This window comes from Mirounga angustirostris, unplaced genomic scaffold (assembly GCF_029215605.1).
Source record: "Mirounga angustirostris isolate CCGP_5_RB_7025 unplaced genomic scaffold, mMirAng1.0.hap1 SCAF_5, whole genome shotgun sequence".
NCBI lineage: Eukaryota > Metazoa > Chordata > Mammalia > Carnivora > Phocidae > Mirounga > Mirounga angustirostris.
The window spans coordinates 83,268,346-83,284,106 of record NW_026991713.1 but is presented as its reverse complement, the minus strand read 5'-3'; the positions used below and the strand labels follow the sequence as shown (position 1 = coordinate 83,284,106).

General features: G+C 41.0%; 1 protein-coding gene and 1 long non-coding RNA gene across 11 annotated transcripts in view; one reads left to right on the top strand and one right to left on the bottom strand.

Moving 5' to 3' along the window:
- Positions 1-8,021, bottom strand: part of C2CD5 (C2 calcium dependent domain containing 5) — a 101,047-nt gene extending 93,026 nt beyond the window's left edge. For all 6 annotated transcript variants that reach the window (XM_045873759.3, XM_045873754.3, XM_045873755.3 and 3 more), the window contains exons 1-2: positions 7,811-8,021; positions 7,526-7,644 (exon numbers count right to left, since the gene is read on the bottom strand). In XM_045873759.3, the coding sequence (XP_045729715.1) occupies positions 7,526-7,615 (90 nt within the window). In that variant the 5' untranslated portion in view covers positions 7,616-7,644; positions 7,811-8,021. The remainder of the gene's footprint in view (positions 1-7,525; positions 7,645-7,810) is intronic.
- Positions 8,022-8,028: 7 nt separating this feature from the next.
- Positions 8,029-15,761, top strand: part of LOC123843905 (uncharacterized) — a 49,005-nt gene continuing 41,272 nt past the window's right edge. For all 5 annotated transcript variants that reach the window (XR_010411578.1, XR_010411577.1, XR_010411576.1 and 2 more), the window contains exons 1-3: positions 8,029-8,457; positions 12,628-12,792; positions 14,851-14,920. This is a non-coding gene — a long non-coding RNA (uncharacterized LOC123843905). The remainder of the gene's footprint in view (positions 8,458-12,627; positions 12,793-14,850; positions 14,921-15,761) is intronic.

Sequence of the window (15,761 nt, the reverse complement as noted above, 5' to 3'; positions counted from 1 at the left end):
AACAAGTTGCAGAATATATAAAGCATGATTACATTTGTTTTTTAAAATATAAGTAAAAAAAAAATTTTAAAGGAAATGAGGGGGAGTAAACGAACTGAGAGTAATTGTCTCTGAAGAAAGGACTGACATGGTATAGGGAATACAGTACAGTGCAGCAAGTACCAAGTAAGGGGCTTTCAAGTTTTACTTCTGAGTTATTTGAATCTTTTGTAACGGAAGCCATTCATGTATTATTTCCATAATTTTTATTTTTTTAATCACAAACAGTAAAAAATGAAACTTAATGGGGATGTGGGTGGGGGGAGTCTAGGAAAAAGTTACTGCTCAGTTACTAATTTAATTTTCATTACATTTTAATATTCAAAGCATCAAGGAAATACTTATTTCTTAATTTACCTAATAACAGCTTTATTTGAAGTAAAATATTGTTAGGATTATAAAATCATTCAAAACCTTTCAAAAGCCAAAAGTTTGGGTTCAACTGCCAAAACTACCATATCATTCTTTAAATTATGAGTTCAGGGATGCCTGGGTGGCTCAGTCAGTTAAACGTTTGCCTTCGGCTCAGGTCATGATCCCAGGGTCCTGGTAGCAAGTCCCGCATAGGGGTCCTTGCTCAGCAGGAGCCTGCTTCTCCCTCTGTCTGATGCTCCCCCTGCTTGCACGCGCTCTCTCTCTCTAACAAATAAATAAATAAAATATTTTTTAAAAAATGGAAATATATTCAATTATTACTTCTATAACCTCAACAACACAAATATCAAACACCTCAGCCTCCACAAGGAGTCCCACATCTGGCTCCTTGCTCAGCAGGGAGCCTGCTTCTCCCTCTGCTTGCCGCTCCCCCTTCTGTGCTCACTCTCTGTCTCTCTGACAAATAAATAAATAAAATCTCTTAATAAATTAGTTTTTAATTAATTATGAGTTCAGCCCTCTTCAGGTTTGTTCCCCTATACTGTACTGCTATATTGTGCCTTTTATTCTTCTTTTGGTCAACTATCCATTGTAGATATAGTAAAGATCTGATAGCCCTCAACTGCATCAAACAAACAAAAACAAGATTTTAGGAAAAGAAAAAGGCCAGAGTGTGTACTTTGCCAAATTGTGATGAGTCCCCTTCTATTAAAGAAGAATCATAGTTCAATTGGTCTTATCTAATTTGAAGGAGATTTTATTACCCAGCAATTAAATGAATGCCTTACAACTTTGTTAAAGAACATCACGGATTTTAATGAGATTCCCTATCATCACGGATTTTAATGAGATTCTCTTTCCCCACTCATTACCTAAATTACCTTGAGAAAGTTATTTAACCTGTTATTTAAGGCTGCTTCCTCCTCTGAAAGGGGGGGCTGTTGTATTACAGGAGAAAATGTATGTACAGGGCGCCTGGGTGGCTCAGTCGTTAAGCGTCTGCCTTCGGCTCAGGTCATGATCCCAGGGTCCTGGGATCGAGCCCCGCATCGGGCTCCCTGCTCGGCGGAGAGCCTGCTTCTCCCTCTCTCACTCCCCCTGCTTGTGTTCCCTCTCTCGCTGTGTCTCTCACTCTCTCTGTCAAATAAATAAATTAAAAATCTTAAAAAAAAAAGAAAATGCATGTACAGACCTAGCAAAATGTCTGGTATATCATTAAATATTAATTTCTTTTTCTCTCCCTGTTCCCTCAAAGGCTCCTGGATAAACACAAAATGATAATACAGCTTGCCAAACAGTTTGTAACATGCACATTAATACTGGGATAAATTTCCCAGTATTAATACTTTTTTTATACAGAACCTCATCTCTTTCATTCTGGAGATTCCTGCAAGAATAATCATCTTTAAATAATACTTGGTGCGGTGCCTAAGTGGCACAGTTGGTTAAGCGTCCCACTCTTGGTCTCGGGTCAGGTCATGATCTCATTCATGGTCGTGAGATCGATCCCCACATCAGGCTCTGTGCTCAGCACGGAGTCTGCTTGAGATTTTCTCTCTCCCTCTGGCTCTCCCCCAACTCGTTCTCTCTCTCTAAAATAAATAAATCTATAAATACATACATGTACACATACATGCATGCATACTATTTGGTCTTCACTGGCTTCCTAAATTCCTCACATTATAGATAGTAGAAATTCCCTCAACCAATGAAATCCGGACCAGTATTTGATTAGTTAATCAAATAATTTGGTAACTTGGTTAAATCAAAGAATCATTAAAAATGATTCAATTTGCTAAATATTTTAAGATAAAACATATAAATAAATATTCATTCCTCTACATTTGAATGAAGGCTAAGGCCTCTTCTTTGAGTAAGGGTCCACTGTTTAGAGTTCGGTATCATTTTTTTTGCATAAACCACACCCATAATGTACCATCTGTGATTTCCAGTTTGGGTTTTTTTATGTGGTGGTAGAACTTAAAATTGCTTGTAAAAATGTATGAACACAGACTCTTAGATTTTTTTACAATCTTTTCTCCATCTAATTCTAGAGTAATGTTTAGTGACTGTATCCATATGTCTTTATATAGCGTTATCAACTTCATTTTCACTCTTATTTCACCAATTTACATAAGGTTTAAGTAAATTACAGTAACAAATAGAGTTGGCATAAACAGGTTTGAGGAAAAAACATAACTGCCTCTTGGTAAAGTATTATCAGGCAACTGATGGGAGAAGCAGGCACAAGAGAGAATAATCTACCAATGTGGGATATTCAAGAATAGGCTTATGGAAGGAATGCAGAACACTGGGGACTGTGATAAGTGAGTTAATGCAAGTTGTTTAAGAGAGCTTCTATTATACAGACTTCTCACCCCCTCATTTTCAGACCGTTCAATAACCTGCATTCCCCCTACCTAGCAAATTTTATTCCCCACAAGAACCCTCCCTTCAATTACGTATGTTCTATCCCTCTCCTTTTGCTTTTACTGAGTTTGTCCTAGTCATCTAAAAAATGCCGCTTTTCCTGCCTATAGAAATTTTACCATCCTTCAAACCCAGCACAAAGACTTCTCACGACCAATTCAGGCATCATTATCTCCCTTTCCTACGAGCTTATATAGTACTTAACAGGCTACATCACACAATTTATCCCTTTATTATATGGTAATCCTTCATTATCCCCTTTTTCCTGCATTAATCTTTCCCTTTCTGCTGGATTTTTCCTATTACCACACAAGTATGTTCTAGTCTCTTCTAACTTTTTTTTAAGTACTAAAAGGTACATACTCCCCAAATACCACACTATTTCTCCTCTCCCCTTCTCAGCCCTGTTTCTTGAAACAATTGCCTATTCATGCCACACCTCTTCCTCACCTCCCTTGTACTTTAACCCTCTTTAATTCACTACAGTATGGGCTTCCTTGACACTCTCGTCAGAAGCAGTAACAACCTCCATACTGTCCAATCCAGTGATTTTTTTGTCCTCTTTACTTGACCTTTCAGTGCCATTTAATGGTTGAGGGCTTCCTCTTTCTAGAAACTTCCTCTTGCCTTCTGAGACATTACTTTCCTGATTTTTTTCTCTCCCCATTGGCTGATAATCTCAGTTTTCTTCCCCTAGTCCTCCTCTTCTAATAGACAGCTAATGTCAAGTGTTTTCAAGGATCCATACCTCTGCTCTCCCGCTAAGTCAGAGGTTTACAAGAGGGACAGACCAACTCCTAAGGGAATTTTAGAAAATTCTATGGGTGTATTTGTGGAGAATAGTTGTAATATTTAGAAGGAAGGGCCAGAGAAGCTAGGTGTCCTGCAATGAAAGAAATAGTTCCCTACAATGAAGAGTTGTCTCATGTCATGACCTTCAAATGTCCTACAAGATAATCACATAGGATTAAAAACCTAACTCATTTTACAGATAAGAGTGTAATGGGGGGAAAAAAAGTGTTGTAATGAAGTTTTCATATACATAATTGTCAAGAAATACAACCATCATGTAAATTAAGGGAAAATTCTGCTTTTCCCCATGAGTCGATTATTTTGAAAAATCAGATAGCAGTGAAGGACTATCTGAGATGTCAAAACTGCACAACTGTCTCACTCAGTATGAGGAGTCAGATTCATGTGATTTTTACATATAGGTGAGACACTCCCTACCTTGTATCCTTGCTTTATTTTCTCCATAGTCTCATCATCTATCAGTTTACCTTTTAATTATCCTCTTTATGAACTCCATCCTCCCACTAAAATGTGAGTTCCATGATTAAAGAAATTTTTGTCTTATTCACTACTATATCCCCAGCACACTGTACTATACCCAGTACAGCGATAGACATATACAAAGGCTTAATAAATATTCATGGACTCAATCTGATTACTTCTTACCTTCTACTGTGATCATGAACAAGTACTTCTAAATTGAAACACATACTAAAAAAATTCTCTAATTTGTCATACTACTAGTTAGAACAATATATTGATTTTTTTTTTTAACTGTGAGGCTAGGTTACATTGGCCATAAATATCATGCCAGCACAGTAAAGAGTGGATTTCAAAATACCTGCTATATAAAGGGGGCACTGGGTCTCACAGAGTGGAAAAGCACTGGCCTATATGAGCTCATTTCTAACTCACAAACCTGAACAAATCTGAACACCATACTCACAAATCTAACTTCCTCGTGGACAACTCCAATTAACATCTCAAACCTAACACATCTAAACAGAAATTGATTCTTCACCTACTCAATCAATCTCTACAAATCCTATGGAGCCTCAGAAAATTAGCCCAAAGATTCCAGAAAGCTACGAGTCATCTTTTAGTTTCCCTTTCCCTGGCCCCCTACTCCAGTCAACCAACAAATCCTCTAGAGTCTATCTTCAAGGTATATCTGGAATCCATCCACTTCTCTCCATTATCAAACCAACATCTTGGCCCCCACCTTTTCTTTTTTGAACTATTATAGAATCTCCTAATTAGTTGCCTGCTTCAGCTCAGTCCATACTCCAGACAGCAAAAAAAAAAAAAAAAAAAAACTAATCTCAAAAACCGCTTCCCACAGAATTTAGAATAAAATCTATACTCCTAATCATGGCCTCTAAGATCCTGCATGATTGGCTCCTTGACTAACTCTCCCACTTTATCTTACACCACATGTCAGCCACACCCATCTTCCTTCCCTTCCTAATACACTCCCTGAGCAGCTGGCTCCTCCTCATCCAGCAGGCCTTTGATTGACACTTCCTCAGAGGTCTCCTGATTTCCCAACCTAAAGTAGATGTTCCCTGTTAATCTCTATTGTTTTCTTCCATGACACTCATCATAATTACCTATTTAATCATTTCTTTATTTTTTAATGTCTGTCTCTTCCACCAAAATATAAACTCCATAGAACTAGGAACCAAGTCTATGTTGTTCGCTATCAGATATGCATCAGCTACACCAGAGACTAGCACTGGGCCTGTCAAATAGCACTCAATAACTATTTGCTGAAAGAAGGAATTAAAAGTCACTCTTGAATCCAACCCCTCCTTCACCATCAAAACCATTTATTACCAAGGCATGATGATTTTACCTAAGCGATGTCCCTCAAGGGGTGCCTGGGTGGCTTAATCAGTTAAGCATCTGCCTTCGGCTCAGGTCATGATCTCAGGGTCCTGGGATCGAGCCCCGCTTTGGGCTCCCTGCTCAGCCAGGAGCCTGCTTCTCCCTCTTCCCTGCCCCTGCTCATGCTCTCTCTTGCTATCTCTCTCTATCTCAAATAAATAAATAAAATCTTAAGTAAGAAAAAAGAAAGGGAAATGTCCCTCAAGTCTTTCTCCTCTAATCGGTTCCCACAGACATTCCCAACATGCACATATTGCGTGGATCATTTTATCACCTTCTTAACTGATTTTCCTGTATCATCTCTCATCTGTCCAGTCCATCAATAACATTACCACACAAGTCATCTATAAACAACCTAATAATAAACATCATCATTTTTCATTTCTCCTTAAAAAGTTCTCTTTGCTTGCCCCTGCTTATAAAATAAAGGAAAAATTATTCAGTACAGAAAATGAGATTTGGTACCAACCTACCTTTCCAGCCTCATCCCCCATAACCTCCACTACCCACATATTCCCTTTTACTCCAGACATGTCTCAAACTAAGATAGTTCCCTGAACATACCATGTATCCCATTTCTGTGCCTTTGATGTTCCCTCTGCCTAGTAAAATCCTGATGTCCTTCAAGATTCAGCTCAAATGTCTTTTTCTTAGGAAAACTTCCTAAACCTTCAGAGACAGAATGAAGTTTCCATATTCTACAACACTCATCAACTTGTCTAGAGAGGCAGTGTTAGCACAGTGGTTAAGAGAACAGACCACAAGTCTATTTACAAGGTTAAGAAACCTTGGGCAAATTATTTACTGTTCCTAGGCCTCAGTTAACTGTAATATGGTATAATAATATAATAGCAGGACTGTTATGAGGAATAAGAATTAAAAAGTAGTTAGCAAAGACCTGGCAATAATGAGATTCAACACATGTTAGCTATTAGTTATTAAACTCTATAGGTCAGTCTCTGAGCTACCTGAAAGCAAAGACTATGCCCTGGTAATGTGTGTATTCCCATTACTTAACATCTGGCCCAAGAACACACTCAGCATCTGTTTCTCAAGTGAAAATGAAGTTGGGAGTAAGAATGACCATGGCAATGTTTTTTGGGGGGGTAACTGCAGTTATTAAGTCAGAGAACCTTTAGGGAACATCAAGAATATTTTATATTGAGATGAAATCAGGCTGTGTATTATCCTGTAGCTGTCAACTCTAAGCATTACCAGCCCAAATGATTATTATTTTAATGCTCTGGCTCATCAAGTCAATTTTTATTACAGTTTTTACTTGGCTTCTTTTAAACTCTGGGTTATTACTTTCCAGGCCCTAGGCCTGTGCTAATTTGCATGAGTTTTAAACTAATCATCTGGCTTAAAAAGCAATTTTGCAATTTAAATCCATGGCACTTAATTCGCTCCCTACCTCAAGGCACTAAATTACCCTAAAACAGCTCATCATACCTACCAGCCCATACAAGAGCAGAAAGCGTTATGGTTGTGTTTTAAAACTTACACTGATGATTCAGAGAATGTTATGCTCAAGAGTGGATCGCCTCGCCTTGTAGGTCTCCAAGTGCCCATAGCGGGCTGTTATCTACCTTCTTAACGTGATCTCCATCACTTGGGCTCGAGAAGCCACCTCTCCTTAAACAGAAGAACGTACACGTGTGTGTGTATGTGTGTGTGTTTCGGTGGCTACGCGGATATGCCTCGGCATCTCCTCCTGACTGGCAGGTGGCCTATTACGAGTCCTGACATCAGGGTCACCCCCGCATGCAGAGCAGTAACTGCCTCCCCGCGCGGCGCACTCCGCCGCAGACGCCCAGGAGCGGTGCACCCATCACATGGGCTGCAGTCTCGGCAGTCAGCCCTCAAGGGAGGACTTGGGCAAGCACCGCACAAAGGACGGCAGTCGAAAGGAGAACGGGCTGAAGAGCTGGGGGCGAGGTGGGTAGGATCCTTCAAGGGCTTGGCACTCCCTGTGTTTTGAGGGGCAGGACCTTGCACCAACCTCCACGAAGGCATCAGTCAGGTCACTAGCTCGGTCCATCACTGGCAAATGGCGCCCGGCCACGATTTTCACCTTCAGCTTCCCAGGCATCTTCTCGGCTTCGGCCTCTCCTTGGGCTCCTGCAGAAACAAACCAGCGAGTCTGCGCCGAGCTCTTAGCCCGGCGGGGGGGGGGGGGGGGGAGGGGCGGGAGCGCGCGGGGAGCTGCGCGCGCCGCAGGGAGCGCGCGGGATAACTGACAGCGGAGGGCGCGCGAGGGCGCGCCATGCCGCCGATCGTCACTCACTCTCGGATGAATGAGGGGGCCGTCCCGCGCGGGCGCTGAGGCCTCATTCCGGAGAGGCAGTCGGAGGAGTGGCCCGGGTGGATTCTTCTACCCCGGTCCCACAGAGCTGGCAAGAGAAACAAAAGCCAGTCAACATCCCGTGGAGGCTCTGCCACCCCTACTTGTGTTTTCCTCCCCCCAAAATGGCGGCTCTCGGGGCGTGGAGGAAACATCGATCATTCGGCGCTCGGCCCACTCCGCAGGGGAGAAATTAAATTCACGGAAAGCAGATGGCGGGGGCGGGACGGACTTCGAGGAAGCCGGAGGGCAGGGAAATGGGTCGAGCCCTGCATCATCCACCGAGCCAGGGCTGTAGGTTGGTGCCCCGCTCTTTGAGAGCTGACTCTGTCCTTCGGGGGCGAATCACTCGTAGAGCTCGGTTCGGTGACTTCCCGGGTCGCCCCCTTCCCAGCTACAAACGCTGCATTTTCGAGGGGTGTGACAGAAAGAGCAGCGGCGGAGACTGCCAGAGGAGGGACTTCAGTCGGCCTTTAACCACCAGTTAGTGGTTTGTAAAATCAGTTTAGCTGGTTTCTACCTGGAAAGGATGCAGTTTTTGTTTTATATGAAGGAGAGTAGGAAATTTCAGGGACATCTCGGGTAATCAGGTAAGTATTCTATAGCAACATTTTTTATTCAGTCATATACACGTGTACTGGGTTAGAGATGTTACTGTAGGTCTTGGGGAAAAACAAAACTTTGAAATCCAAAACCACTGGTTAAAGGAGTTTCCCCTGCACGCCTGGATTGGCTCAGTGTGTTTATTAAGCATCAACAACCCTAAGACCTACTTTGCTGGCAGGAGTTCATGATCTCCTACCCTATGAAATTTCTAGTCAACTGCAAGAAACAAAGATGAGCTTAATGAAACACCTTGAACAACCGACCCAATTATATATGTGAATATACATGCAAAAACGAGGCAAAATCTATAGGCTCAAACCATCAGAAAAAATTAGGGAAATTGAGGCAAACGCACAGGATGATACCAAATATCAACAGTACATGTCATATCAAATAACAAAATCACCATTAACAATTCTGGTAGAGGGACGCCTGGGTGGCTCAGTGGGTTGAGTGACTGCCTTTGGATCAGGTCATGATCCTGGAGTCCTGGAGTCCCGGGATGGGCTCCCTGCTCAGCTGGAGTCTGCTTCTCCCTCTGACCCTTCCCTCCTCTCAGGTACGCTCTCTCTCTCATTCTGTCTCTCTTAAATAAATAAAATCTTAAAAAAAAAAAAAAAATTCTGGTAGAAAGATTTTACCACTGGATTCTTTAGGAATGGAAAATTCCCAAATGAAGATTTTTTTTTTTAACTGATTCACCTTTTTTCTTTTTTTAAGATTTATTTGTTTGAGAAAGAGAGCATGGGGGTGGGGGTGGGCAGAGGGAGAGAGAGAGAGAGAGAACCTAGAGCAGATTCTGCATTGACCCAGAAGCCCTTTGCGCGGCTGGGTCTCAGGACCCTGAGATCATGAGGACCTGAAACCAAGAGTCGGATCCTTAACCTGCTGAGCCATCCAGGCCCCCAAACTGATACACCTTTTTAACTTTAAAAATACTGAGGGATCAGTGGATGGAGCAAGTGACTTGAACTTGAGGTTGTGAGTTCAAGCCCCACAATGGGTGTGGAGATTACTTAAAATTAAATATTAAAAAATAAAACAAAATACTGGGGCGCCTGGGTGGCTCAGTCGTTAAGTGTCTGCCTTCAGCTCAGGTCATGATCCCAGGGTCCTGGGATCGAGTCCCACATCGGGCTCCCTGCTCCGCGGGAAGCCTGCTTCTCCCTCTCCCACTCCCCCTGCTTGTGTTCCCTCTCTCGCTGTGTCTCTCTCTGTCAAATAAATAAATAAAATATTTTTAAAAATACCGAATAGGTTTTTAAAGAATTCTCTTTAAAAGGGCAAAAGTTCCTTCTATAGAGGGAATATCGTTCATGTAAGTGAGAAGTTGAAATCTTCCAAAGAGAAAAGAAAAAGGCTTCCTCAAAATAAAAATCTAACAGATAAATCACTGACTTTTCAGACTAGAGAAAACTTCATCCACTCAAACAATAACAAAAGGCTAGATGGCTACAGCTCACGTGCAGATTTCCTTAGATCCTACTGCAGCTTTTTGTGGAATCTACCTCTACTCTTAAAATGCCCTTACCATGGTGAGCAACTTATACAATCAGTTAATTTTGGTGTGTTTTGTTTTGGTGGTAGAGTTGAAATAGCTTTTTTTTTTTTTTAGGATTTTATTTATTTGAGAGAGAACACAGAGGTAGAGAGCACAGAGGGAGAGGGAGAAGCAAACTCCCTGCTGAGCAGGGAGACCAATGCGGGGCTTGATCCCAGGACCCTGAGATCATGACCTGAGCCAAAGACAGACGCTTAACCAACTGAGCCACCCAGCACCCCTGAAATAGCTTTTTTACTGAAATCAAAGTATTACCAATTCATTAAAAAAAAAAAGAAAAAAAATGCTGAGTATCAACAATAGCCAAACTATGGAAAGAGCTCAAATGTCCATTGACTGATGAATGGATAAGAAGACATGGTGTATATATATAATGGAATATTACTCAGTCATCAAAAAGAATGAAATCTTGCAATGATGTGGATGGAGCTAGAGTGTATTATACTAAGCGAAACAAATCAGTCAAAGAAAGACAAATACCATATGATTTCACTCATATGTGGAATTTAAGAAACAAAACAGATGAACAGATGGGGGGAAGAAAAAACAGAGGGAAACAAACCATAGAGATTCTTAAAGACAGAACAAACTGAGGGTTGATGGAGGAAGGTGGGTGGGGGGATGGGTTAGATGGGTGACTGGCATGAAAGAGGGCTCTTGTTATGATGAGCACTGGGTGTTGTATGTAAGTGATGAATCACTGAATTCTACTGAAACCAATAATGCACTGTATGTTAACTAACTAGAATTTAAATAAGAATTTGAAAAGAAAAAAAAATGTACTGAAACATAAAAAGAAAAAAATTAGAAAACTGAAGTTTTGCAACAATCTTAATGGAAAACAATGCTTTGTATTACAAGATGTTGTAATGTAAAAATATATTTGCAAATTGCACAATTAGAGGTTAGCAATCTCAGCCTCCTAATTAGTATCCGGTAAGGTACTTGTACATACCTGTTGCCTTAGGCTTCATTAATGGGAGATTATAATTAAGATGCTTCCTGAAGACTTTTTTTTAGTAGAATTAAGCCTGACTTCGGTTTATTTTCTAATAATTGTACTAGTTTGTTTTAATTAATGCTGGGAACAGTGTTAACTTTCCTGACAAATCTATCATGATCTGGTTCCTAATTAGCTTCTGTAGCTTCATACTTCACCACTCTTTTTGCATCTTAGATCCCATAATAATACTATGTATTGAGTATTTGCTGTGTACCAGCTACTGAATTCAGTGCTTCGCAGCTTTTAAAGCTCCCTAAAATCCTATACAATAGAAATTACCAGCCTTCATTCTAGAGGTGATGAATTTGAAGCTTTGCAATGTTTACTCGATGATGACCCAAAGTCACGGAGCTAGTAATGTTGGAGGCAGGATTTATATCTAGGCAATTTGATTCCAAGAACTCCTCTTTAAAGGCTTTGTGTAGTTTCCTATAAACTATGTTTTTTTCTTTTTCTCATAGTATTCCTAGCAAACACTTAAGAATTCATAACTCGATTTTAATGTCTTCCCTTATCTCCTTCCTGATAAACATACTCTTCACTTCCACCGCTATGCTACCACTAAATTTAATGCATCTGTTATTGCACGTCTATATACATAATTATTTATCTTTCTCTCTCCCCTATTAAACTTTGAGCACCTTGAAGGGAAGGACTATTTCTTGTCCATCTCTCAATTCTCAGTTCCCTCCTTGTGCCCTTCATGTAATCCACAAATGCTTATGCAATTAAATGTTAATAACACATATACATTTACTGCTTTGCTCTCTCTTTTCTGGCTTCCTAAAATGTTCCTTTGAATCCCTCTCCACCCCTCAAGGTTAAACTTCTCAAGGTTTATCTATATTTGGTGCCCTCTCCTCACTTCACAAACACTCCTAAAACTATTTCTGACCTTGGGGAACCTGGGTAGGTTGAGCGACCTTATTCGGTTGAGCGACCAACTCTTGATTTTGGCTCAGGTCATTTTGGCTCAGCGTGGAGTCCGCTTGAGATTCTCTCTCTCTCTTTCCTTCTGCCCTCCCCCTGCTCACATGCACACACGCTCTCTCTCTAAATTAAAAACAAAAACAAAACTATTTCTGACTTTAGCTACAGCCTCTCTACCAAAACAACTTTCTCTACAACTTTCTCCAAGGCCATCAATAACCTTTGATTGCTGAATCTAGTGGACAGTTTTCATTTTACAGGATTCCCAGTAGCATTTGACACTGTTAATCATGTTCCCCTTGAAATGGTTTTCCACTTCATACTCAAATACCATGCTTCTCTTACTGTTGCACCATATATATATTTGCCTTCTCAGCTTCCTCACTGTCCTTAACAAATATGGATTTTCCTCAGGGTTTCAGTTCTTGACCCTCTTCTCTTCTAACTATACTCTCTCCTTAGGTGATCTCATTCATGCATGTAATTTCAATTTCTATCTATTTAGCTGAGGATTCTGACGTTTTTATCTTTAGCCCACAACTTTCTTCTGGTATCTGGACCCATGTATTCAAAATGCCAGGTTCCTATTTCCATTTGGAGTATCGGAGTGACCTTAAAGTCAAGGTCCAAAACTGAACTTATTTTCTTTATCTCTCCCAGAATGACAACAACAGCAATTACCACAACAACAAGAAAATAAAAAGCCTAATCCTCCTCTACTACATTACTGGTCTCAAATTACAGAACACCAGCTACCTAGTCAATTGCTGGAGCCAGAAACTCACTGATTTGAGGGTGGATACAAATGGCAACTTGAACTCTCAGGTACTTTTACTTTGATTTACTTCTAAAGCAGCAAATCAGCTGAGTAAAGGGTAAACGTGAGTTAAATAGCTAGGTCAGCTCTTCTTCCCATTGGTTCCCTTGTATCTCATAAAGGTGTGTCTCGTGTATAGTAGACACAATGTCCTCATTAAGTAAAACGTTCTCTAGATTGGAAGAATCTTGAAGTAGAACACACTGCTTTGTATCAGTACTCAGCAGTGCATTCAGTGAGCCATGCCCCCTAGGTGTAATGGAAAGGTTACAGGTCTTGACTTTCTTTTTTTTTTTTTTAAAGATTTTTTTTTAATTTATTTATTTGAGAGAGAATGAGAGACAGAGAGCACGAGAGGGAAGAGGGCAGAGGGGGAAGCAGACCCCCCGCTGAGCAGGGAGCCCGATGCAGGACTCGATCCCGGGACTCCAGGATCATGACCTGAGCTGAAGGCAGTCGCTTAACCAACTGAGCCACCCAGGCGCCCAGGTCTTGACTTTCTTACTGGCCCAGCACCCAGAACAAGCGCTTCTTATCTGTGCCTGTACAGCAAAGCCTAGAGGTTTCCCGCTTATGTCTACTTAAGGCCTTTGTGGAAAACGCTAGCCACAATTGACGATTATCTTTGACTCTTCGTCTTCCTTACCCATGACACCCAATTAATCACAGTCTTACTGTTTATAACTCCTAAAGATTTCTCAAATCCCTCTACTTTCCACTATTACTTCTCACCTGGAAAACTGCAATCCCCACTTGCACTCTTGCTTTCATCTAATCCATTCACTATAAAGTAGTGCAAGTGATCTTTTTAAATAAATATTCATATCACTTGGTTTTAGGGAAACTGCTTGCCAAAGATCCCCTATTCTTGTCATACCCTTTTCTATATAAGAAAGTAAAAATGTGGGCGCCTGGGTGGCTCAGTTGGTTGGGCGACTGCCTTCGGCTCAGGTCATGATCCTTGAGTCCCGGAATCGAGTCCCACATCGGGCTCCCTGCTCGGCGGGGAGTCTGCTCCCTCTGACCCTCTTCCCTCTCTTGCTATCTGTCTCTCATTCTCTCTCTCTCAAATAAATAAATAAATAAATAAAGTAAAAATGTTCAGAAATTCAAGAGCAGAACATCAGAAGTGGGTTTTTAATTTATTTTTGCCTTCTTAGGTTTTTTAAAGTCAAACTATGGCTTCTCCCCCTTGTATTAATCTATCACCTAGCACTAGATCATTCCCTTTCAACTGAATTATTGTTCAAATGAATTGTTCCATTTCAGTATCTACAAACTGAAATAGGTCCCAATTCACCTCAGTTCATAGGATCCAAGTTACATGCCTGACCCTTAAAAGTTAACACTGTAGGGGCGCCTGGGTGGCTCAGTTGGTTAAGCAACTGCCTTCGGCTCAGGTCATGATCCTGGAGACCCGGGATCGAGTCCCACATCGGGCTCCCTGCTCAGCGAGGAGCCTGCTTCTCCCTCTGACCCTCCCCCCTCTCATGTACTCTCTCTCATTCTTGCTCTCTCAAATAAATAAATAAATCTTTAAAAAAAAAAAGTTAACACTGTATTTCCTCTTATACGTATCATTTTTCCTTTGCCAATTAGGTGGCACTAATAGTTTTGATGATCCTATAAGCCATTATCTTCACAGAGACACTAACACATTAATTGGATTAATTACATTGCTATATAATTTCCTAACCCCTTTGTTAACTTCAAATCTTCTCCTATTGTTAGAGGAGAGTCCAGTAATGTATTCAATGTACCTTGGAAAGCAAACCTAGAGCTATATATTTACTAAATTGTCATGAGCAAGATTCAGCTCCCAGTGTGGACAAGCGTTATTCAACAGAAGAATGCTGACAAGTGGAGAGGTTACTAATTACTACAATTGATGGCAAGAACAAAAGTGAGCTGAGTTGACGGCTAGTACCCTGTACAGCTTACTGTGATAGGAACCCTATTCAGTCTGTTCTAGATAGCTGGGTAAGGGACTTTTAAACCAGCTATTAAGTTGTGTTGCTTCCCACTGGACGGAGTAGTTTCACACATTACTGGTGCTGTACTTGCAGACAGCTGCTGCAATTCAAATGAAGTGAAGCTGAAATTTTAGCAATACTGTGGAAACCATATTGGAATAAGGTAAGTCAGCTACATATCTTTTAATACTAAAGATGTTGGGGCTTTAAAAAGTAAATAAATAAAGATATTGGGACTTGAATAAATATTCCAAATTTAAATCCGGCTGCATACCCTGGGACCGTACCCACTGCTACTCCCCCTTGTGTCTTGACCACCAGGTAGATAATCTGTGTCGTGCTTCCCACTTGAATAAAGAAAATGACCCACCATCTCCCCCAGCTAAGGGAGGTTTGTTCAAACATCCCCTGATTCATCCTAACTCTTCAGTGCCTGTTTACTGCTATTTAGTTAAAAACCAAAATTTAAAATCTAGACTATAAGACTCTGCTAGGTCATGTAACTTGGCCCCCTACCAATGATACTAGCTTTATTTTTCATGACTCTTCCACTGGCCTATGCCATCTGCATTACTCTCCTTTTGACTACACGGCTCATACTTCCCCCACCCCGCTGGGTGTTTTGAGGCATTTCCTCCCCTGCTAACCACTTGGCAACTGGGGGATGGGGAGGACAACTTAGGTGTAAAAAAGATCCTGGCACTGGCGAATGGTGGTAATTTGCCTCCGGTTAGTGAACACTCCCCCTCTTTCCTTCCTGTAACACAGTTTTTGCAAACAACAAAGTATTTTTAAAACTCTATTTCTGTGATCATATTTTCCGCAACAGTGTAAAAGTCCTGAGGCATAAATGAGCATCACTGTGCCTTGGAAAAAAAGTAAGCAAGGTGAAGAATGATAGCTGAGTGCTGAATTGTTGTTGTTGCTGGGGAATTAAATTGACCCTTTATTTGATACTATCTTTCCCATCTCTGGAATAAACCATACATATTCTCACTTGTTGC